General features: G+C 66.2%; 2 protein-coding genes across 2 annotated transcripts; one reads left to right on the top strand and one right to left on the bottom strand.

Annotated features, from left to right (window-relative positions):
* Positions 1-92: 92 nt before the first annotated feature.
* CHLRE_17g719400v5 (uncharacterized protein) lies at positions 93-3,898 on the top strand. The gene is made up of 8 exons (XM_043072226.1): positions 93-238; positions 405-562; positions 821-938; positions 1,397-1,560; positions 1,792-2,268; positions 2,566-2,682; positions 3,090-3,149; positions 3,419-3,898. Exons 1-8 carry the CDS (start codon positions 202-204, stop codon positions 3,509-3,511), a joined length of 1,224 nt encoding a protein of 407 aa, XP_042914685.1. The 5' UTR covers positions 93-201; the 3' UTR covers positions 3,512-3,898.
* A 1,946-nt stretch (positions 3,899-5,844) lies between these two features.
* Positions 5,845-22,952, bottom strand: CHLRE_17g719325v5 (uncharacterized protein). Its single transcript, XM_043072225.1, has 28 exons — positions 22,070-22,952; positions 21,553-21,674; positions 21,305-21,399; positions 21,074-21,166; positions 20,753-20,859; positions 20,202-20,366; positions 19,890-20,009; positions 19,388-19,613; positions 18,999-19,149; positions 18,679-18,809; positions 18,387-18,565; positions 18,088-18,225; positions 17,585-17,752; positions 17,153-17,314; positions 16,811-16,924; positions 12,295-16,602; positions 11,939-12,070; positions 11,521-11,699; positions 11,256-11,370; positions 10,776-10,987; positions 10,421-10,609; positions 9,949-10,208; positions 9,539-9,657; positions 9,064-9,285; positions 8,769-8,901; positions 8,488-8,597; positions 7,990-8,331; positions 5,845-7,719 (listed from the first exon to the last, which is right to left on the bottom strand). Exons 1-28 carry the CDS (start codon positions 22,205-22,207, stop codon positions 7,159-7,161), a joined length of 8,991 nt encoding a protein of 2,996 aa, XP_042914684.1. The 5' UTR covers positions 22,208-22,952; the 3' UTR covers positions 5,845-7,158.
* Positions 22,953-23,988: the final 1,036 nt, after the last annotated feature.

Raw genomic sequence — 23,988 nt, 5'->3', positions numbered from 1 at the left:
GTGCCGTAAAACGCCAGGGCAAAGCGAGTGCATGCATCATGATGTCCAGTTTCTGAGACCTTTGTTTTTAGAGGTTATTCATTAAGGAGCTTGCTTGATACAACCGTGACGCAAGGAGCGCAATGTGTTCACCGGGCAAAGTTGACCAATCTGCTTGCATCGTAGCCCTTTGGGCTAACAGTAGTCCATACTCGTAACATAATGAACGGTTTAAGAGCTGGTCGACGCGGACTATGCGGTGAGCTTGGGGCCTGTGGCGGCAACTGTGCAGGGCGCCGTGCGGCTTGCCTGGCTTGGCTCAACCAGCGTCTTAGGGTGCTCTCTAAGGCTCATGCATAGCATTACGTCGCTCGGACATGCCGAAACGGTGACGGCGGAGGAGGCGTTTTGACACAACCCCGCAGGGCCCCCGGCGTCGCAGGGTGCCCTCCTGGGCTGCCCCCGACCGCAACCGCCGGCCGCGGCCCCGCAAACCCTTTTACGGCACAACCATGACCGCCCTGCGCCAGCCAGCGCAGCAGCCGCAGCGCCACGCGCCCCTTTTGCACGCAGCAGCGACGAGGTGCGTGTGCGGTACATGCAGCACACGTCGTGGACTGCCGGGCACGTGCTCTGCTGCCCATGGCGCTGGAGTCGATGAGCGGCGACGTGACGTATGCTGCCGGTTAGATTGGTGTGGATTGGTGTAGCTTGCCGTGCCGTGCCGTGCACGTGCGGCCCAGTGCTCCCCAGCGCCCTGGCCCCACCCGGCCCTTCCCTTAATTCCCCCCACCCCTCATCCCCCCCACCCCACCCCTCATGCCCCCCCCCGGTGCCTCAGGTGTCGCAGGACGAGGGGCTGCGGCACTGGTTGGCCGCACACGGCGGTCACGTGCACCCCGCACTGGTCATCACCGCAGCAACGCAGTGCGGCTCGCGGGGCCTGGTGGCGGCGGAGGGTGAGGCAGGCCGCGGCAGGGCCGGGGGCGGGGCGCGGGATGGGGCAGGCAGTGGGGTGGCGGGGACGGGGACGGGGACGGGGACGGGGACGGGGACGGGGACGGGGACGGGGACGGGGGCGGAGGTGCAAGTACAAGACCCCACCTACTGCCGGTGGTTCCTGAGCTGTTGATGGTGGCGGGACGATTTGGGGTTACGGGTGGATGGTGGGAACTTGGCAACGTTGGCAGCTGAGTGGCGGTGGCGCCAATGGCTACAAGGGCCTCAGGTGCAAGGTTAGGTGGCGGTCGTTTGTAGTTGGCGGCGGGTGAGGGAGGTGGGGAAGGGGGCGGTCCATGCATCCGGCGTGCCTGACTTTCTGGCCTGGCCTGGTGTGAGAGTGCGCGGACCTGAGGCTGCTCCATCTCACGCGGCCGCAACCAACCATCCGCTCCCTGTCCGCCCACACCCCTGCCAGACATTGGTCTGGCGGCGCTTGAGTCCGGCAGCTCGTCTGGTCTGGTGGTTGTGCCACGCCACCTGCACCTGAACAACGGCGCGGCGGTGGCGGCGGTGGCGCCGCACCTGGCGGCGGAGCAGCGGCGGCGGGCGTTTGAGGAGCAGTTGGGGCAGCTGCAGCAGGTGCGTGTGGCGGCAGCGGGCCGTGCCGTGGAGGGGCGAGCATTGGGGGGCGGACAGAGAGGCGGGGGGTCGCAGGTGCCACGGATGCGAGGAAGGGGATGGGCGCGGTGTGTGCGAATTGGTCATCCGCAGGAAGTCTGTGCATGACCTGGCCTGTGTTCAATCATCGCCATCGTCTGGCGAGTTATGCCTGCAACTCAGCCCTCCGCCCTGCCCGCAACTGCCGCCCAGGTGGCTTGCCTCCTAGCCGTGGAGCGGTCAAAGGGCGCCGATTCCTTCTGGCAGCCGTACATCCGTACACTGCCCCTGGAGCCGCCCAACCCCTGGCTGCTGCACGGAGCCCCCCTGGCGGCGGCGCTGGACCAGGCGGCGGAGCAGGGCCATGCCGCCGCAGTGGCGGCGGCGGAGGCCGCCGAGGCGGCGGCGGCGCTGGCGGCGGCGGAGCCGCCGTCAGCGCTCTTCGACGACTGGGACGAGGAACGTGACGGCTGGCGGGAGGAGTCGGCGGCGGCGGCGGCGGATGGCGCGGCGGCGGCGGCCGCCGCTGCCGCGGCGGCGGCGACGGGGCGCAGCAGCTGGGGCGCGGCGGTGGCGGCGGCGCGAGTGCGGTACGGGCGGCTGGCGGATGAGGCGCTGGAGGTGCTGGGCGGCCGGGAGGCGGCGGCACTTGGAGTGGACAGGGAGGGGCTGCTGTGGGCGCTGGGCATGGTGAGTGGGTGGGCGGGCGGCGTAGGGGTCACAGGGCACCAGTCACGGGGGGGTCACAGGGCACCAGTCGCGGGGGTCAGGGGGCGCCGAGTAGGCATCAGCATGCAGCTGCCTGACTGCACCATCCTCCGCTGTCTGGGGCTGGCCCCATCCACGCGTGCCCCCTCCCACCCACCCATCCAACTGCCCCATCCCACGGAGTCTGTGCAACGCCGCACCGTTCCGTCACCTCCTCCTTCCAAGCAGTCATGCCTGGACCCCCCCCCTGCCCCCCGCCCCCTGCCCGCCCCCCTGCAGGTCGTGTCCCGCTCGCTGGGCAGCGGGCGCTCCTCCGGCCTGCTGCCGTACGTGGACATGGCCAACCACGACCCGCGCGTGCGGCCGCCGCTCATGATGCTGGACCACAACGACCAGGTGCGGCGGGGGAGGTTGAGGCCGGCGGTTCATGGCTTGTAGCAGAAGAACTACTGGAGGCGGCAGCGCTAGGCAGGACGCAGCCTGGGGCTCCAGGCACGGCTGCCGTGTGTAGGAGGTGGCGGTGGAGCTCGGGCGTGGCGTTTTGGATTGCGGCATATGCAGTGGGGAACAGAGTCGGAGGCACGGCGTGGGGTAGCTGAGTGCCGAGGGGAAGGCGGGGTGGGGAGAGTCAGGGGCGCGTCGGTTGGCACTGGCACCACAAGGTCTTGGGCACCTGCACGAGGGTGCGACTGGGTGACTGCCGCCATGGTGTGGGGATTGAGCTTTTGCTCCTCGTGCTCCTCCGTCCGCCCTGTCCCCTGTCACATGCCTCCTGGTGCTGACGTGGGTGCCGGTGCTCGCAGGTGGTGTTTGCGCTGACCAGCATTCGCGACGGCGAGCTGGCGCCACTGGCTGCTGGGCAGGTGGGGCCTGTGGCGGCGACCTGTGCCTTCATGAGCGGGGGGGGGGGGGAGACGGCCGTGGCGAAGGGCGGGGCGCCGTGCCATGGGAGCGTGCATGAACGCCCCTGCATGCATGCGTGCAGTGGTACCTGCGCGGACGCCGCGTGTTGCCGCTTACCGTGCACATACTTGCACTGCTCATCCTCCACTGCCGCACCGCCGCCACCACTCTTCCGCCGCCACCACGTCACCATCGCCGTCACGCCACCTCCCTGGTAACACACGCGCAGGAGCTGTTCATAAACTATGGCGCTGAGGACATGTCACCACTCAAGGCCTGGCTCAAGTGGGGCTTCGTGCCGGAGGGAGGGCCCGCGCAGTGAGGGAATGGCCGGGTCGTGCTACTGCCAGCCCGGCCTTCAACGTACCGTACATGAATGCATCATTGCCAAGTGATGGGCGGCTGCGGCTGGTCGTGACTGCAGCAGTATTCGCGTGCTGGGGGCCGGCGGCCGGGGCCGGCGTGTGCATGAGACGCGAACCGGCAGCTAGGTGCAATGGGACATAGGTGACGCTGGAGAGCAGGGGTTCGGGGTGTCCAACTCGGCGGTTAGCTGTCGGTTGCCACCGACATTTGGTCCCGACCCCCCCTGGAAGTGGGCAGGCTGAGCCCGCAGTGCGCCGGGCGAATACCTATGACAACTTAGACTTATAATACGTCGCGCGGCATCCCCCAAAGCTGTGGCGGAGTATCGCGCATTCTCAAAGCATGGATGTTGGCCTCAAGCCCCAGGCGCGAGCGCCGGCCGCCCGGTATCGCCCCAGAACGTTATCTTGCGGACCCTGAGGCCCGGCGGGAGCGCATACCGGCTGTCTTCGCTCGGACTCGCATTACAATCCTCGGCGACCAGAGCTCTGCAAGGCGTTTTCACTAGGTATCTCTGGCGCGTACACCTATGCACAAGATATCAAAACAGTAAATGCTGAGATTTAGCCGCGTGGGCTCCCGCAGCGCGGCTTTGGGCCAGGCTGGAAGCGCGAGCAGAGAAATCATACGCGCTGGGCGAACTTTTGTTCCTCTTCTTTCTGCAAGGACTTCCTACATGGTAATGCCGTAGAGGAAAGAGATAACATTACAAAAATAACGCGTGCACGCTGAGCGCGGTAGGTCAGTGGTACGCTCTGTCGTCGAATCGGGCATAAACGACATAAATGATCATTATGATACATATAAGCTTGGCGAGCAATGCACCCAAGCGCGGCCCCGATGAAACGAGCTGGCCCTCATCTTGCGCCAGTCACGGAACATGGAACATGAGCATTGCCCAAATTTTAGGCGCGTTCACTTGCTATTGATACAATAGGGACATGATATCAATCCTTGGGCTTAAATCTCTGGGAGTGGTCCAGACGCAAGTTAGAATTTCCCCCAGGACACTGTTCTCTTGGTGTCCTACGTTTCCTCTACGAGTTTGGTTGTCTTAATGACCCATAGCAGCTTAGTTCACAAAACAAAGGCTGTATGCGACTCAAGTTGCTGCTCGCACATTTCACCCTGTCCATTTCCACTCGTATGAGCCTGCCTGCTGCGCGCTGTTGCCACCCACTTCATATATGCATATATGGAGGACGCACGGGTGTCGGGGCGCTGCCTATAGGCCTCTCACAGTCAGAACTGGGAGCCCAGGCCTAGCATCACCGCCCGTTTGCGTCTAGACGGACCTGGTCACAACGTTTAGCGTGCTTATGGAATGGTGTAAGTGATTATAGAATCCATAGCAAAAGATGGGAATTCGGTTTGGTTCGTTTTGAACAGCCAGGCCATGATTCTTTTGGGGAGTGTCCGGAAACGAGCGAAGACAGCCCGTATGCGCTCCCGCCGGGCCTCAGGGTCCGCAAGATAACGTTCTGGGGCGATACCGGGCGGCCGGCGCTCGCGCCTGGGGCTTGAGGCCAACATCCATGCTTTGAGAATGCGCGATACTCCGCCACAGCTTTGGGGGATGCCGCGCGACGTATTATAAGTCTAAGTTGTCATAGGTATTCGCCCGGCGCACTGCGGGCTCAGCCTGCCCACTTCCAGGGGGGGTCGGGACCAAATGTCGGTGGCAACCGACAGCTAACCGCCGAGTTGGACACCCCGAACCCCTGCTGGAGAGAGGGGACTGACAATTGTCGGCCGGCGGTGCCTTGGCACTCATGTTGCATGCCTGCTTCCTTTCTCAAACCAGCAGGGAAGTCCCTTGCATCGAATCTTACTTGTGAACACAATCTGCGCGCGGTATCACGGAGGGCGCGTTATGGAACATGTGCAGTACAACAGCATTTATTCTTGATGTGGGGCAGGCTGCGTGTTGTGCTGTGTCCTGCTGGTGCATGTTGCTGGTTCGCTTGCTTGTCACGTTGCACATGTCAGAAGGCGAGCGAGGTGCTAGGGCCCGCTAGTGATGTAGGGCCGCGTTTGTGAGTGGAGTCCACGGACCGGTGTCCACCCGGGACGGGCGGCGCTTCTGTTGTAACTTAACCCGCGCACTCGCCGCGTTGGGTTACGCGGCTGGTCCCACGGGATTGTCGCCACCGCCGCCCCACGTAGCACAGAGTACCGCCGCGCCCTGCAGCTGCACCGTGCACTCCCCGCAGCGGTGGGTATCGCGGATGATTGCCGAGCCTTGCAACCCCATGCTTGCGCTGACCCCCCCTGACGAGGTAAGCCGGTAGTGCACCGTTGTTACAGGAGCACTCGGTGCCTTTGCGGCACAAGTAAGCAGGACCGCAGCCCCCCGCCTTCACAGCGGGTGGGACCGCTCGTGCAAACGGCTGCTGGAGCCGCCAAAGGTGTTGGTAGCAGTACGTGCCACAGCACGCACCACCACGCACCCGCACGGCCCAGAGTCCGCCTGCCCGCTCTGGGCCCGTCATCCCACAACTAATCGCCGCAAGACTGTTCAAGGACACACGCGAACACACGAAGCCGAACCGCCGCATGGCAGAGGCATTAAGCCTGTGCAGTGGACATGCTGCGCGCGCTGGCGCGCGCAGGGCAGTCGCACCATGCACACCATGGCGAGCAGACCAGCGCAATCCCAAGTTACCTTGGGCACCCTGAACCTGCCATTCGTCTTCCTATTGCTGCCGCCAACCAGCTCAGCAACTTGCATGCGCCGTGGCCACAAGGATCGACCTCCAACTTCAAGCGCATCACAGCGCGGTGCGCAGCCGGCGCACAAAGACACCCACGCGCATGCTCACTGCTCTGATGTAATCACATTGAAGGCATATTCATACCCAGCGTCAGGGTTACTTGAACTCTTGCTTCACACAGAGCACGCACACACGTCGTACAGGGCCATGCCGCAGCTTGGTGCATGCGAGGCGCGCTCATCTTTTTATTCATAGTCGGTATCTTGATATGTATAGACATGTAAGCCGGTAATTTGTAAGCTCCTGGCCACGAGGGCCAGGGCGTAATGAATTGTACAAGCGCAAGCGCAAGTACTAACATGCGCGCAGCAGCGAAAGACACACCCGCGGCCGTTAAGTTCGCTGGTTGCAAACCTGCACGCAACTGAAGCAACGCACGCCAACAGTCAATGCACACCCGTGGCAAACTGCGTTTCGGCAGACGCCACCAAAGCAACTGCTCGTCTCCCCCCACACGCACACCATGTACGACATGCCGACGTCCACACGCTGACGAATGTACAGAGTTCAACGCGTGTTATCTGTAAAGACTATACGTGATGCAATAAGCTTGCAAGACTGAACAATAAACTTTTGGCGTTAAACCGGATCCCGAACTCTCAACACGCGTTAGCCGCGAAGCTTGGCAACGGCATTGAGACATAGATAGATCCTGACGCATGAATGCACACGCATACATCTCAGCGTGTCGCCCGCCGCCAGCGGGGCCGGCGCACGCACGCCGGGCCGCCGCTGCAAGCAAACCATCCTTCCGCACCCTCGCCTTGACAGCAAACCCTGACTCGCTCCGCAGGCGGCGGCCTGTCGGAGCCTCCGGCAGCGTAGCTGCTTAGGTGTAGACTGACACGCCCGCGACGGGCCTGGAGCCACGGACGGCCTCCTCGGCCCGCTCCTGCATGGAGTATGTCCGCCAGCGGCGCGCTCCGGGGCGGCCGCTGTTGGGATCCACAAACTGGGTCCCGCTGCGGCTCTGTTGGATCTTGTTCTTCGCGGCCAGCGCCACAAAGCCAACGATCACCACGCCAGCAACGCTGCCGATGACAATGCCCGCAATCGCGCCCGGCGACATCCCGCTCGCGCCAGGCGGGTTCGCGGCGCCAGCCGGCGGCGGCGGCGGCAGTGCGTTGCCGTTGCCGCCGTTGCCGTTACCGTTACCGTTGCTGCTGGTTCCGGAGGTGGTTACAATAGCGGTCTGGCAGGCCATGGTCTCAAGATCGTTGAGCGACAGAGTGGGCGACGCCGCCAGCAGCGCGGCGGTGCCCTCGGCGGCGGCGGAGCTGCAGGCAGAGGCCACGGCGCTCTGGCTGGTGTCGGCCTTCTCGCTGCGAATGGTGACGCGGGTCGCGGCGCGGACCTTACTGGCATCGCAGCTGGCGCCCCACGCCGTCATCTGCGGGCATTGGTGGGGTGGTGGGCGGGTGGTTGGTTGGCAACAAGAGGGAATGACGAGCGCGGAAATGGTCGCAGGAGTGCAGGAACACCTTTGTTGCGCACTCTGACACGCCCCCCGGATCAGCACGCCCCAGCCGCAACACCCCATTACCACGCCGCCCTTCACAACCCCTCAACCCCACTCCACTCCACTCCACTCCACCCCTGCCCCGCCACCACCCAGCCCCCGCCACCACCCAGCCCCCGCCACCAGCCAGCCGCCACCCACCATAACGCCGCAGTTGGTGGTGGCGCTGTCCGCGGGGTTGACGGTCTTGGGAGCGCCGTACGTCAGCGTCACGTCCAGCTTGGCGTCGCCGCTGGCGCCGGCACCCGTGCCGGTCTGCAGCTGGCGCCGCACGCGCTCCAGGGGCCCGGGCTGCGAGCGCAGGCCCAGCGACTCCATAACCCAGGTGGCGGCGGCCATGAGGCGGCGAGCGATGGCCTGGCCGGCGGTGTTGGTGGCGAAGCGGCACGAGACGGTGATGGTGGAGGTGTCGTTCAGGCCCAGCGTGGTGGCCACCAGCTGCTTGTAGGCCGCCACAGAGGCGTCCGAGCAGTCCGTCAGTTGCTGCGTGTGTGTGTGTGAGTGGGGCGGCGGGGGAGAATCGAGGTCAGGGCAGTGGGAAGGAGGGACATCGGGCAACACAGAATGGTGGATTAGGTGAGCAGGGGGCGTACGGACGCCAGCGAGTTACTGGTGCCGGGGTCTGACGCACGCACTCACCTCGAAGCTGTAGTACTGGATGGGCACAGTGACGTAGTAGCCACTGTGGGTGATGGTGGCGCTGCTGTTGATGAGGGTCTCCACGGGGACCTTGGCAGTCACCATGAAGTCTGTGAGAGGCAGACAGGCAGGGGTGCGGACGCCGGAAGCAGATACAGCGTTGGTGGTTGGTGCCGGATGGGCAGTTCGCTTGGACCTGCGTCTATGGGGGAAGCAAGTATGCGCGGGCGACAAGCAACGTGAAATGCAGGAATGCAAGGGCTTGTCTGAGACATGCTCACCAGTGGTGATGAGCACACGTGGCACGCCCTCGGGCATGGGCGGCGGCGACGGCGGCGCGGGCGGCGGGCTGGGCGGGCGCGGCGGCAGTGGCATCTCACTGCCCTCGATGTAGCGCAGCATCACCGCTGCGGCCTGCAGGGGGAGGGTTTGGGTGGGTTAAAAGCGGTGCCGGACTGCAACGAGTGACACGCCATAAAATGGCAATGGGGGACATGCCTCAGGCGTGCCGGCACCCATTACCTCTTCCCCTCCCTGCCCCCGTGTCCCGTCCCTTCTCCCTTGTTGCCAACTTGCCATGCCGTCGACGCCATAGATGTTCGGAACGTTGAGCTGGACGGTGAGGGACTGCAGCTTGGGAACCTGGATGACCTGCAGCCGCCCGTTCACCACCAGACCGCCCTGAGTGCTGTTGTACTCCATGGCGGCGCCGTCGGCAGCGCCGTACAAGACCACGTTCATGGTCATGCCGTACGGCGCCGGGAAGGTGATCAGCTCATAGCCGGCGGCGGGAATGTCCTGATCGTGTATATGAGTTGGATGGGGGGCAGGGGCGGGCGGGCACGTTGGGGTTTAGTTAGTTGGTTGGCGGGTGAGTCGTTGCGCAACAGGCGGTTGGTGGTTTGGCTGAAGGCGCGAGAAGGGAGCACGAGGCAGGCACGCACGGAGGTGTGAGGACGAGGGCACGGCGGGCCGCTGCATGCGCTAGGAAGGGGCGGGATGAGGGGCGGCGGATTGGCCACGTGGGCAGCACACGGTGGCCCGCACTCACCGCGATGTTGTGCTTGGTGACGCGGTCAATGACCAGGGTGTAGGGCTTGCCGAAGAAGATGGAGGGCAGGCAGTCGTAGCGCCAGCAGTGGCTCCACGCCAGCTCCTTCATGAAGATGTCTGTGGGCGGATGCAAACACCATTCGGATGGCGCCTGATTAAGGGGTAGCTTGCAGCGGATACGCAGAGCTCGCTTGTGTGTGCCAGGCATGTAGCTAGGGCGCCAGCTGGCTACCGAGTCAGAACTGCCGTGCTTGCTTGTGTCCCGTCAGGCGCACGCACGTGCACGTGAGCATACCGATGTTGCTTGACCCATCCATGCCCTCACACAGCAGGAGCGCAGCACACATGAGCCGCACCATGCGCAAGCCACGCGCAAGTCACGCACACACACGCACACACGCCACGCACCGTAGTTGGGCCAGGGCACGCACTGGTAGGCAATGGCCGCCTGCTCCTCAGGCGTGGAGGCGTTGGCGATGCGGGCAGTCATGGTGGCGTAGGTGCCGTTGCACGTGATCGCGTCCGGGGCGCCCACGGTGTCGGGCGGCGTGAGCGGGCAGGCGCAGGTGGTGAGGCGCGTGCTGGGCGGCGAGGGCGGCGGCGGCGGGCGCGGCTTGGAGTCCATGACCACGGCGGCGGACAGGTCGTCGAAGCCGGGCGGGATCACGCTGGGGTGGGATGGGGTGGCATGGGTTGGGGTGAGATGGGGTGAGATGGGGTTGCGGTGGGGTAAGATGGGGTTGGTGGAGTGAAGAAGATGATGTCTTTCATGGTGGCCAGCAGACATGCGTGCTTGTTGTAAAATCGTAGACGCAAGCAAGTGTGGACAACGTGTTGCTCGCTAGGTGCTCAGTCAGAGGCACGCAGCAGCTGAACTCACTAGGTGAAGGTCATGTTGCCAACGCCGCCGGCCGGGATGGAGATGAAGGTCAGGTCGTCATTGCGTGTGTAGTTGACCACCGCCATGCCCGCCAGGACCGGGTCCTTGGTCTTGCCCTCCACAAACATCTCCAGCCCCTCGGTGCGCTGCAGCTGGAGGAGGAACTCGCCCTCCATCTTGGCAATGTTCCTACGTTTTGGTTGAAGGGTTCGAGTTTGAGTTGTTGTTGGCCGTCGCCACAACACACACGCCACAACACACGCGCCACAATAAACGCCCTCCCTCACAGCAGCAGCGGCTGCCTGGGCAGCATTCAATTTCGTCAGCAGCCCGCACGCGTGCATGCGCCACCCACCATCGCTCCAGGTCCTTGCAGACGGCGCGGAAGGGGTAGCTTGCAAACACGGGCGGCAGGCAGGCGTAGCGCCAGCAGAAGCTGTAGGCCATGCGGCCGGTGTAGACGTCGAAGTTGGCGGGGTCGATGCACTGCTGGATGGTGGTGTTGGTGGTGGAGGGCGGGAACAGGTGCGGGTCCACCGCGCCCTCGATGGAGAGCGTGATGGGCACCTGCGTGTGTTAAAGAGCACAAGGAAAACGTTGCGCAAAGACAGTGTATGCGATGCAGCAAAGCGACGGCACCTGCGTGTGTGTGTGTATGTGTGTGGTTGTGCATGGGGAGCGAGGGCAGCGGCATTGGCGGGCGTTGGAGACAGGGGTGGCGAGGTGCGAGGCGTGCGGCGACGGTGCGTCGCAGCGCGCGCCAGCACGCAAGCTGCAGCTGTGCACACTGCTGGCAGACAAACAGATCACGCGTGCAGGCGTGCGCGCCCCGCACCTTGATGCCGGGGCAGGTGCCGTCGTAGGTGCGCTGCCAGCAGGGGCAGGCGGCGGGCGGCGGCGCCGGCACGTCGGCGCCGATGTCGTGTACCGGCACCATGGCGACCATAACCCTGCGACCGGCATCAAGACGTGTGTGCAGGTAGGCACGAATGGATGTATGTGAGTATGTGTGTGTGTGTGTCACCATCGCCGCATGTAGAACACGCTTGTGTCATGCACGCAACACCCAACACTGTGTTCTGTAACCCCGCCGCACGCACCACTCGTTGTCGCAGTTCCTGGCGGCCTGCACATCCACGTCCAGAGTGTCCAGGCCGGGCGCGGGGATCTGGCGCAGCGACTGCGAGGCCTCAATCTTGTAGGTGCCCAGCCCGTTGAGCAGTGTGAGCGTCGAGGTGGGCGCCGCGCAGGTTGGGTGCAGGTTCGTAAACACCACGGCCTGTGGGTGCACGCGTGTGACTTTGGGTTTTAGATGCCAGGTCGGACAAAGGTGAAGGAGACGAGAGCAAGGAGACTGGCGCGACCGCAGCAGTGCTTGTTTGCGTGATACCGACGCAATCGCAACAGGCAATGGGCGTGTGCATGTGGACCAGCTGGGCAGCAACAATAACACGGCAGCCAGCAGCCCTCGCACGTGACACGACCAGCCCAGGCAGCAGCACCCCCACGCACACGCACCTTGTCGGCGAGGCGGTCGGCCACCGCAGGCAGCACCGACATCTGGTCCACGTAGATGCGCAGGCCCACAGTGGACATGGCCTCCGTCAGGGGCGACAGCACCGGGCAGCTGGTGCTCCAGCAGAAGGCGAACTGCGGGGGCGGGGGGGGGGGGCGGCAGCGGCGGCGGCAGGGCGGCAGGAGTGCGTTGGTGACATGTGTATGTGGGGCCTAATAATGCGTGTGGAGACAAGGCACGCTCCAGCACGTCTTTCCACTCCAGGCCATCCCCGACCGCACCTAGGCACGCACACACTTCAGTGCACACACACACACACACACACGATGACCCCCTGCTGCTGCTTGCCGCAACTCACGGTATACATGGTGTTGTCGTCGTTGGACCCCAGGCGCGGCACGCACGCGCGCACGGGCGTGGTGGTATCGAAGCGGTCGGCGTTGCCGGCCTTGAAGTTCAGAATGACGTGGTTGTCGGGGCAGGCGCCGTTGGTGGGCGCAAACAGCTTGGTGGCGCAGTCGCACGAGGACGAGATGGGGGGCAGAGGGGGGCTGGGAGGAGGGGGCGCGGAGGGAGGGGGGCTGGAGGGCTCGGGGCTGGGGGGAGGCGCATCCGGAGGCGAGGGAGGAGAGGGGCTGGGAGGAGGGGGAGAGGGAGGGGGAGGGGAGGGCGAGGGCGGCTCAGGGCTGGGAGGCGCCGGCGAGGGAGGAGGGGGCGGGGAGGGAGGCGTGGGGGGAGTAGGGCTGGGCGGCAGCGGCGGCTCAGGGCTGGGTGGTGTGGGCGAGGGAGGAGGGGGTGGCGAAGGAGGAGGGGGCGAGGGAGGAGGCGGGCCGGGCGGCGGGGGGAAAGGGGGAGGAGGCGACGGGGGAGGGGGGTTGGGAGGAGGAGGCGACGGCGGAGGGGGCGCAGGCGGCTCGGGGCTGGGAGGCGCGGGCGAAGGGGGACGAGGGCTGGGCGGCAGCGGCGGCGGGCTGGGCTCCGGCGAGGGAGGCTGCGGCGGCGCAGGGCTGGGCGGCAGCGGCGGAGTGGGTGGCGGAGGAGAAGGGGGAGGCGGGCTCGGCGGCTCCGGAGAGGGCGGGGGAGGGGGCGGGTTTGGCGGGGGAGGAGACGGAGGAGGAGGGTTGGGAGGAGGCGGACTGGGCGGCAGCGGCGGCTCAGGGCTCGGCGGTGTGGGCGGAGCGGGGCTGGGCGGCAGCGGCGGCTCAGGCGAGGGAGGCACAGGCGGCTCCGGGCTGGGCGGCGGCGGGCTGGGCGGCACAGGGCTCGGCGGGCGAGGGCTGGGCGGGTGAGGGGAAGGAGGGGCCGGGCTGGGAGGCGCAGGTGAGGGAGGCTCTGGGCTGGGAGGCTCTGGGCTCGGTGGGGCCGGCGGCTCGGGGCTGGGCGGCACAGGCGGCGGGCTGGGAGGCACGGGCGAGGGAGGAGCCGGCGGCATGGGCGGGCTGGGCGGGTTGGGAGGCACTGGGAACAGCGGAGGGCTGGGGGGTAGCGGAGGCTGGGGCGAAGGAGGAGGCGGCAGCGGCGGCTCGGGCGAGGGAGGGGGTGGCGGAGGGTTGGGAGGAGGAGGTGATGGGGGCGGAGGGCTGGGAGGAGGAGGGGAGGGCGGCGGAGGGGTGGGCGGCTCCGGGCTGGGCGGCTCGGGAGAGGGCGGCGGCGGCGAGGGAGGCACCGGGCTGGGCGGCACAGGGGGAGACGGCGACGGTGGAGGTGGCAGAGAGGGCGGCCTGGGGCTAGGCGGCTCCGGGGAAGGAGGCGGGGGAGGAGGTGGGCTCGGAGGCGCGGGGCTCGGCGGCACAGGCGGCTCAGGTGACGGCGGGGCGGGCGACGGGGGAGCAGGCGAGGGTGGACTGGGAGGGCCGGGCGACGGCGGAGGCGGAGGCGACGGCGGCTTGGGGCTGGGCGGCTCCGGCGACGGTGGCGGCGGAGGCGGCGGGTTCGGAGGTGGGGGAGAGGGAGGAGGAGGGCTGGGAGGCACCGGGCTGGGAGGCGGGGGGCTCGGAGGCTCCGGGCTGGGGGGCACCGGCGGCTCAGGTGACGGCGGCTCCGGGCTCGGCGGGGGCGGGCTCGGGGGCAGAGGACTGGGGGGTGCCGGGCTAGGAGGTTTGGGACTAGGAGGCATGGGTGAAGGTGGTTTGGGGCTGGGCGGCCGCGGGCTCGGCGGCTCGGGCGAGGGTGGCTCCGGGCTGGGGGGCTCAGGCGAAGGCGGTGCCGGGGGCGTCGGGCTTGGCGGCTCAGGGCTGGGCGGCTCGGGGCTGGGCGGCAGCGGCGGCTCAGGCGACGGCGGCGCCGGGCTGGGAGGCGCGGGGCTCGGCGGGATGGGGGGACGCGGGCTGGGCGGGCGCGGCGACGGCGGCGAGGGGCTGGGAGGAGTCGGCGGGCGAGGGCTGGGCGGCAGCGGTGGCTCAGGGCTGGGCGGCTCAGGGCTGGGAGGCACCGGGCTGGGAGGCGGCGGGCTTGGCGGCGCTGGGCTGGGGGGCACCGGCGGCTTGGGGGGTGAGGGCGGGCTAGGTGGGCTGGGGGGCACGGGGAAGAGGGGAGGCGAGGGTGGGAATGGGGGCTCAGGGCTCGGTGGCTCCGGGGAGGGAGGAGCCGGCGAAGGGGGGATGGGGCTGGGCGGCCGCGGGCTCGGAGGCCTGGGGGGCGCCGGGCTCGGAGGCAGCGGCGGCTCAGGGCTGGGCGGCGCCGGGCTGGGCGGCTCAGGGCTGGGCGGCTCAGGGGAAGGTGGCTCTGGGGAAGGAGGCGGAGGAGGCGACGGTGGCATGGGGCTGGGAGGGCGAGGGCTGGGAGGGTTGGGGGAGGGAGGGCGAGGGGAGGGCGGTGCCGGGCTGGGCGGCACAGGCGGCACAGGCGGCTTGGGGCTGGGCGGCTCTGGGCTCGGGGGCCGAGGCGAAGGAGGCCGCGGAGGCCCGGGGCTGGGCGGCTCCGGGCTGGGCGGCTCCGGGCTAGGCGGGTCAGGGCTGGGAGGCAGCGGCGGAGCAGGGCTGGGAGGCAGCGGAGGCTTCGGGCTCGGCGGCAGCGGCGGCTCAGGCGAGGGCGGCGGCGGCGGACTGGGCGGCTTCGGTGACGGCGGCTCCGGCGAAGGCGGGGGAGGGGGAGGCGGGTTAGGAGGAGGCGGAGAGGGAGGGGGAGGGGAAGGCGGTGGAGGTGAAGGGGGAGGGGGGCTCGGAGGCGCGGGGCTCGGCGGCACCGGAGGCTCAGGCGACGGAGGGGCGGGGCTCGGCGGCGGCGGGCTCGGCGGCAACGGCGGCTGCGGCGACGGCGGAGGCGGAGGCGACGGCGGCTTGGGGCTGGGCGGCTCCGGGGAAGGAGGCGGGGGAGGAGGTGGGCTCGGAGGCGCGGGGCTCGGCGGCACCGGCGGCTCGGGAGAAGGAGGGACGGGGCTCGGCGGCGGCGGGCTCGGGGGCAGCGGCGGCTCCGGCGAAGGAGGTGGCGGCGGGCTGGGCGGCTTGGGGCTGGGCGGCTCCGGCGAAGGCGGCGGGGGAGGCGGCGGGTTCGGAGGTGGGGGAGAGGGAGGAGGAGGTGAAGGAGGAGGAGGGGAAGGAGGAGGGGGGCCGGGAGGCGCAGGGCTCGGGGGCACAGGAGGCAGCGGCGGCGGGGCCGGCGAGGGTGGCACTGGGAACAGGGGCGGCGAGGGAGGGAAGGGAGGAGCGGGGCTGGGCGGCTCTGGGCTGGGCGGCACAGGCGAAGGCGGGGGCCCCGGAGGCGCCGGTGAAGGAGGCTTCGGGCTCGGCGGCCTTGGTGACGGCGGCAGCGGCGGCTTGGGGCTGGGTGGCGCAGGGCTGGGTGGCTCCGGGCTAGGCGGCACAGGCGAAGGCGGCCCCGGGCTGGGCGGGGCCGGGGGAGCCGGGCTCGGCGGCACGGGGGGCAGCGGCGGCTTCGGGCTGGGAGGCGCCGGCGACGGGGGAACCGGGGACGGGGGCGGAGACGGCGGCTTAGGAGACGGCGGCACGGGCGATGGAGGCGGGGGAGGAGGGGGGTTGGGGGGAGGGGGGCTGGGAGGGGGAGGGGAAGGAGGGGGCGGCGACGGAGGGGGCGGGAGCGGTGGCGCCGGGCTGGGCGGCACGGGGCTAGGAGGAATGGGCGAAGGGGGAGGAGGCGACGGTCCTGGGCTGGGTGGCGCGGGGCTCGGAGGCGCCGGAGGCTTGGGTGACGGCGGCAGAGGCGGCGCAGGGCTCGGCGGCGGCGGGCTGGGCGCCGGAGGCAGCGGGCTAGGTGGCTGAGGAGGAGGTGGGTTGGGAGGAGGTGGCGAGGGAGGAGGAGGGCTCGGCGGCGGCGGCGACGGCGGCGGCGGAGGCGGCGGGCTGGGTGGCAGAGGGCTGGGCGGCTTCGGCGACGGGGGCGGTGGGCTCGGCGGCGGCGGCGGCGGTGGCGACGGCGGCGGCGGAGGCGGCGGGCTGGGCGGCGGCGGGCTGGGCGGCAGCGGGGGCGACGGGCTGGGGGGTGGGGGCGACGGCGGGCTGGGGCTCGGCGGCGGCGGCGGCGGAGGAGGACTCGGCGGCCGAGGCGGCGGCGGCGAGGGCGGCTGCGGGCTGGGCGGCATGTCTGGCGGCAGCTGGGGAGCCACCAGGAAAGAGGTGCGCTCAGTCATGGTGGTGGTCTGCGACAGCTTGTCCGGTGCGCTGCTGCAGGTGGTGGAGCCCACCATGGAGGTGGTGAAGGATGAGCGCACCTGAGGAGGGGGACGGAGGCAGTGGGGAGGGGAAGGGAAGGAGAGATTTAGTGCCGGGGAATGCAAGCAAGGCGACCAGCCGGCCAGCTCGTGAAAAGCCGGTGTCCGAATCTCCACAGCCTCTGCGGCCAGCCCCGCCCCGCCCCGCCCTGCCCGCGGCCCTGCCCGACCCCCGAACTCCACGGGTCCCGCCACGTGACCGACTGACCGTGATGCGCACATCCATGTCCACCAGGGTGCAGCCAATGCCCGGCACGATCTCGTTCATGTCGTACTCGAAACTGTAGCAGGCGTAGCGCTTCTTGCCCACGTCGGGACGGACCTGCATGCGGGCGGGGCGGGGCAGGGCGGGGGTTGCAAGGGTTGGTACAGAGAAAGGGGGAGGGGCTGGAGTTTGTACGGCTGATGGGGCGTGCAGCGGACGCGCGCGCGAGAAACAGCAGTCACAGCGCCGTGAAGTTTGGGTGCACGAGCGCAGGGAGCCGGACCCCTGAGGAGTCACCACAGCGACCCACGGCCCCCCCATCCACGGCCCCATCCACGACCCCACCATGGGCACGGTCTTGGACACGAAGCGGCCTCCCGCAGTGTAGGACACCAGCATGAACTGGTTGATGTCGGTGGTGTTGGACGCGTCCGAGTACAGCAGCTGGGGGCAGCCCATGCGCACGGTGGCGGTCAGGATGCCGCCCGTGGTGCGGAACATGTGCACCTGCGTGTGTGTGTGTGTGGGGGGGGGGTTGTAGATACCAGCCCATACTAAACCAAACCCAATGCAATAGAGCGAGGAGGAGAGCGTGGGCGATGCTTGACAACGGAGTGGCACGCGACAAGGGGGTTAGATAGAGAGGAGGTTGGGCGGGTCAGCAGTCAGCATGCCGCATGCCGCATGCGCCAAGTGCTACAGGTAGCAGCCAGTACGCAGCAAGCTCGTGCACATTCTGGTGGAGCTAGCGCGGAGCAGCCATGCCGGGGGGCGCACCTGGCCCACGATGCTGCTGACCGCTCCCGCGTTGTCGGTGACGTACAGGTCCTCGACCCGCACCGCCAGCCCGCCCATGTCGTTCTTGCAAACGTTGGCGTCCGGCAGTCCGCCCTTGAGCTTCTTGGGGAGCTTGCAGGCGCGAGCAGAGCCCCAGAAGCCGTCCACCTGCGTGAGCGTGAGCGTGTGTGTGCGTGACGTGCGTGCGTGTCAGAAAGATAGCACAGGGAAAACGAAAGGACGCAGCACGGTGCTTGCTTATTACGGATGCGAGTTCACCATTGGCGTGTTACAGTGTGCGGCATACGGCTGGTGGCGCTGCATCAATGTGGGCGGAGCCCGCATGAGACCCAGTACTGCTACAAGTACTGCTACAAGTACTGCTACAAGTACTGCTACAAGTACTGCTACAAGTACTGCTACAAGTACTGCTACAAGTACTGCTACAAGTACTGCTACAAGTACTGCTACAAGCAACAACGTGGCGCCAGTACGGGACGCACCGTCTCGCAGGCTCCGGCGCACGTGGCGCATCCGGCGTTGCTGCTCTGGTAGCAGTAGTCGAGGTCGGGGTCGTTTGACTCCATGAAGGGCGGGGGAGGGGCACGCAGCGGCGGCGCAAAGGCCTGGAACTTGCACACCTGTTGTCGGGTTGTGGATGAACACACGATAGTGCATGCAAGGGTTACATTATGCACGTCGGTACCGCAGCAGCAGCGGCACCACCACAGGTCAGGGCCCGTGCGGGTTGGTACAACCCACAGCAGGAAAGGAACCTCCCACAATCCAAGTAAAGACGTACCGAGCTGCAGCCGTCGCCATCCAGCATGTTGCCGTCATCGCAGTCCTCGCCCGGGTCCACAATGCCATCACCGCAGCGGATGCAATCCGGGTCTGCCTTGTCGATCAAGCCGTCACCGTCGTCGTCAATGTTGTTGTAGCAGTTCTCCTTTGTCAGGAAGGTCTTGAGGTTGCACAGCACTGCGGTCATCAAAGCCGGTGGAAACTCGTGAGCAGGCGCTCGACCATGGGCCAACACTTGCATTCATTCGCAGCAGAGGCAGGCAGGGCCCCCAATGGACCCACGTACTCACCCGTGGCATTGCACTTCTGGCCCCTGCCCTGGGGTGTGGGGCACTGGTTCGCCACGTACGACACCACACGCAGGCCGTTCCAGTCCTGGGGCCCCGTGAAGTAGCCGTGCCAGAAGCGATGGTCGATGTTGCTGCGAGAAGAGCGCAAGCATACACGTCAGGCCCAACCAGCAGCCTCGGGGCGCAACCTGCCCTACACACTGCCTGCACAGCCTGCTCTGCACACTGCTTCCACACGCCCGAACATGATCCTTAAAACCTCATGCCTACAACAGCCAAGTTCGCCCCCAACGGTCACAAACTCCACTCCAAATACTCACACGTTGTCTGTGGAGGGCGACACCAGCTCCATCTCGGGCTGGTTGTTCGAGTCGTAAAAGTCCGTCTCCACGTAGGTGAAGTTGGTGGGGAAGAAGCCGTACGACTTGCCGTTGAGCAGGCCCTGCTGCGCCAGCACAATCATTGAGCCGCCTGCAAGCCAAAAGGGTGCGTGTTGGAGGCAGCAGGTGGAGGCAAGGGTGGAGGCGAGTGTTGAACACGATACTAAGAGGCGATGCGTGCCGCCGTGTTCGCGAGTGCGTCCAGGCGTTGAAGCTGGATGGGGCTGGTTATGAGCCGAAGTGCTTACTTCTATCTATGCAGGCTGCTGTAGCATCCGCTACTGCTCCATCCCGCTACCGCTCTACCTCGCCCCGCCTGCTGCACGCACCGCGTAGGTTGACAAAGTCCGCGATCTTGCCCTTTATGGCGATCAGCGCGTCGTTCAGCGCGTCCGTGATGCCGCCGTTGGTCTGCAGGTAGCTGCTAGGCACGTACAGCAGCTTGAAGGCGGTGAGGTTGGCGGCGGCCACCTTGGCGGCCGTGTCGGCGTACGTGATCTTGGACACCGACACGCCGGCGGCCTTCACCCACTCCTCCAGCGAGCTGCGGGCGCTCTGCAACGGCGACGCGGGGTGACAGGGGAGGCATGGGAAGCGGCGGGTGAGGGGAAGGAATAATCATTAGGGATGTGGCAAGACGTGGCAAGGACTGGAGCGGGCGAGAGAGAGAGGCTGGCAACAATCCGCCACGGCCCTAACCTGGCCCCGGCGCCCGTTGCCCCAAAGCAAGCCCCATCATTAATCCTGCCGTCATACACCCAGACGGGCACTAAGCCCGATCCGCCCCGGGGTCCGCTCGCCGCCATTCCTCCGGGCCCGCCGCCGCCTCACCGTGCCGTTGGTGAAGCTGCCCACAGCCAGGATGCCGTCGGCGTCAATGGGCGCCAGGTCCAGCGCCTTGCGGATCATGTTGATGTAGAGACTGCCGCAGGCGGTGCCCTGGCAGTGGCCCTGTTGGGTGGGTGAGCGGGAGGGTGGATCGGAACGAGTGGGTGGCTGGGTAGATGGGAACGAAGTGCAGTGAAGGGGCTGGGGGTTTCGAGCAGCCGCGCTCTCTCTCTAGGGTGGTGGTAGGAAGCTGCGTCAAGGGCCACTCGCTCTTGGCACCCAGCAGGTCATCCCTAATAACAATGCAATGCTCACTGCGTCGTCGGCATCGTCGCTGCTGACGCATGCATAGCCGCCCTTGTTGTTGGGCGGGCGCAGCGCGGTGGGCGGCGGCGGCGGCCGCGGGGGCGGCGGCGGCGGCGACTTGGTGTTGCACACGGGAATGCGCGGCACCGAGAACGTCCACAGGCACTCGTTGGCCTGCATGGACGGGAGCGAGGGGGATTGTTCGTGCCGTGTGGGGGCGAGACGTCTGGAGCGAGGCCGTGAAGCAGCCCCCGCCCTTGCCCCTCGTGACAAGCACGATTCGCCTTCCCACGCCGCTGACATCAGCTCGCATCTGTCCCACCCCGCCCGCCGGAAGCATCACAGCAGGGTACGCACGAGGCAGGTCACTCCCGTCCCGCAACCCTACCTGTCGTCCCAGCCCACCCTCAATGCCAGCAGATAAGGGCCTCCCCAGCTTGCCCTTGCCTCCAGTTCCCCCATCGCCGCTCTCAACAACATTGCGCCCGCAACATGCCCGCCCGCCCGCGCTTCCGCCCACACACGCCCACACACGCACACGCACACGCACACGCACGCACCTGGTCACCCCTGCCGCATCCGGCAATGGCGCCGCTGCTCAGGGTGCGGGGCGGCTGGCAGGTGGCAGTCATGCCGTTGATTTTGAAGTTGCCCGTGGCCGTGCCGCCTGCAGGTTAGATGCCGACGAGGGTAGGTTCGGTGTCAGGGCGGAGGGCGGGGACAATGACATGCAAATGCCGGGACGCTGGTCACACGCAGGATCAAGCATGCCGCAAGAAACCCTCAATCTCCCGGTCCCCGTCGCAAAATGCCCAACCTCGTCACAAACCTCTTATTTGTGTAGCGTATTCACTCGCTCCCGCCATGCCCCACTGACTCACATGATTGCGAGCCGTCCTTGACCGTGAACCTGACATTCACTGGGTTAGTGTCCTCGCCGAGCCAGCGCACCCACTGGCAGTAGCGGTTGGCGACTGCAGCAGGCGGGCAAGCACGTGTGTGTTTCGGTCAGGACCCTGGCGCGCATGTGATCCCACACACGCAGCTTGACACGCAGTCGAGCCGCGCGCTGGCCTGCAGGCACGCAATCATGAGCAGGTGCGAGGCCTCACCTCCAGACGGCCAGCCATTCAGCTTTGCTGTGTCTCCGCCTTGCGCTTGAGGTGCGCCGCCGAAAGCTGTGATGCCGGGGTCGAGCTCATCACCTCTGCACGCAGCACCCCCAGTACGGCGGCCGCACAGTCAGTTTGCATCTGGGACTCTGAGGCCACACGCGAGCACCATGTTTGTGTTGCTGCCTCCATCATTTTCAGCTATTGAAGAGAGTGTAGTATGTAGACCCCTCTAGTTGCTATCGCACCTGCACGTGTGCGAGAGTGTATTAGTCACATCCTTCGGGCAGCGGTTGTACCGGCCCTGATTCCAGAAGATGCAGACCTGGCAGTACAGATAGCCGCCGGTGGTCTTGCACGTGCTCGTGTCCTGCATAGGGAAGCGAAGATGCCGGGAGAAGCGGAGGGAGCGCGGGGGCAGAGCAGAGGTCGCAAGTCATGCTTCGCGCAGTGCGTGGAGGTGGCCCCTGCATGTTGCGATTGGGGACGGCCCTACGTCAGCGTTTCGGCCCCTACCCCCCCCCCCTAACTGGTGAAGGGGATCACTGGGGCTGAGACACTGACGTAGTTAGGGGCCGAAACACTGACGTAGGGTGGCCGCAACATGGTCTCGCTCACACGCTACCATCACAGATGTATCAACTCGACAGCCTTCCCCACGGTCATCTAGGCGTTCGCGAAAGTGAATTCGTGCGGTCGGGCAAAGGTGGCCCACATGACATGGTTGTCAAGACATCCACAACACGCCGATCGACTGCCACTCACATAGTAGATATCCAAGCAAGCCGCCTGGTCGACACAAGTGTCCGCCGGTCCGGTGGCATCTGGCGGAAATACTTGCGTGAAATCCGTTGTGTTGTGCACACAAACCGGCGGAAGACTTTGCGTGACTGCAGGCGTCATCCAAGGAAATGTTTGTCAATCACCCCTGGTCATCATGTCATTACAGCGAGCACGGGACTCAGCAGCCTCTTCACCGGTTTAGAGCGACATGTTGGGTGAGGTGCGAAAAGTGCTTTTCTTCCCAGCACGCTTCGAAGGCCCAGTTTAAAAGACATAACTTACGCTTCCTGCCGGAGAACCAAGATGTCCTTAAATTGAAGGCCTGGTCATCTGGACCTGACGCCGCTCCGACAGCGAGGCCGAAGGCGCTTAACAGAAGAAGCGCCGCAGTGGCCCGCGCTGTCCACCCGCGTATCATTCCTCAAGAACTCGACTGTCCCGCGCGGTGATATAGCATGCCGATAACTGCTGGTACTGATGTCTGCTCGGAGGGCAATGAAGGGGCCCCGGCGCTTGCGCGGCTCACGCTAGCGCCCTTGTCTTGTATGTGAAATGATATCAGGTAATTGTTGTGCCCTAAGTTTGTTGTAATGTATCCTCCTGCGCTGTTGGGTGTTTACTCAACGAAACTTGCTCACACTGGCGCGCTTTACTCTCGTCACCTCACAGCGAGCTCTAATTTATAGTTGCGCAGGTCAGTGGTGAGGCAGGTAGCCAAACTCTACTTCTGCCGTCGGACGGGGCCAGAAAAAGCTCGGCCACTTGTGGAATCGTACATATGCTTACTCGCGTTTTGAGTGTTGCATCTCCCGTGCAAGCTCAATGCGATAACCAAAGCCGTGTTAGCTTTGTATTATCGTGCTCGAGAATCCACCCGGTGAGGTCAGAAGGCGGGCCCCACCCTGGCGGAAGGTCACCCGCACGCACTCGCAGCTCACAGCGCAAAACTTCGCCAGCTCGCTGCAGTCACACCACCACAGGCGCGAGTGGTTAAACTCTGATTACAATTAATCCGCATAAGGCCCTGCACATAGGGCCGACGAGCCCAGACAGCTTGCAAAGGTAGGGGGCCGTTCGACACTTCCCACCCCATTAACGCAATAACCGTGCCTGTCACGTAATGTACTGGCTTCCCACCTTCCCCACGTGACCTCCTTCTTCGCAGACAGCCCCCACGCCCTGCAGATGCGCACGTCGCACCCAGCCCTCCCAGCCGCGCCGCAGCTCGTTAGTTAGAGAGGAGTTGAGCGCCCTGCAGCAGGGAAACTATATTGTAGTCATGGGGTGTGACTCCTCCCCTGACTCCGCCTGACTACACCAGCAGGGGTGCACTAGCGGCCGGCAATGGCAGTCATGGAGCGTGCCCCGAGTTGAGGAGGTATCACTGTGCGGCGTAAGGCCGCCAAGCTGAGGAGAAGAGGCTCATGTACCGGGCGGGCGGGAGGCGGGGGGGGGGGGCGGGGGCTGGAGATACCAGCCCAAACTCAACCGAACCCAATGCAATAGAGCGAGGGGGGGAGGGTAAGGGATAGGACTGGCGCGATGGAACAGGGCGAGCGGCAGCGTGGAATCGAGCCTCGAGAGATCGTGACAAGACAAGGTATGTGGTTCCCCTCGCGAGCCGAGGGAAAAGTGGGCTGCGCCCACGCCAAGTCTCTAGTTGAGGCCGCAAGCGTCTACGGTACCTCATCTCCCGGACATAGCCGGGGTCGGTTCGTGCAGGCACGGCCCGCCATGCATGCAGCCACGTCTCGCTGTCAAGCACAAGCACAGCCAGCACAGGACAACCAAACAGCAGGAAATGCTCTAGCCACAACAATCCGCACTGCTGCGGCCTACGACACACCGCGCTATGCTATCCTCGCCAGCGAAGACCGCAAACCAGACACCTACACATATCA

Source organism: Chlamydomonas reinhardtii, chromosome 17 (genome assembly GCF_000002595.2).
Source record: "Chlamydomonas reinhardtii strain CC-503 cw92 mt+ chromosome 17, whole genome shotgun sequence".
NCBI lineage: Eukaryota > Viridiplantae > Chlorophyta > Chlorophyceae > Chlamydomonadales > Chlamydomonadaceae > Chlamydomonas > Chlamydomonas reinhardtii.
This window is presented reverse-complemented; position numbering and strand designations above follow the sequence as displayed.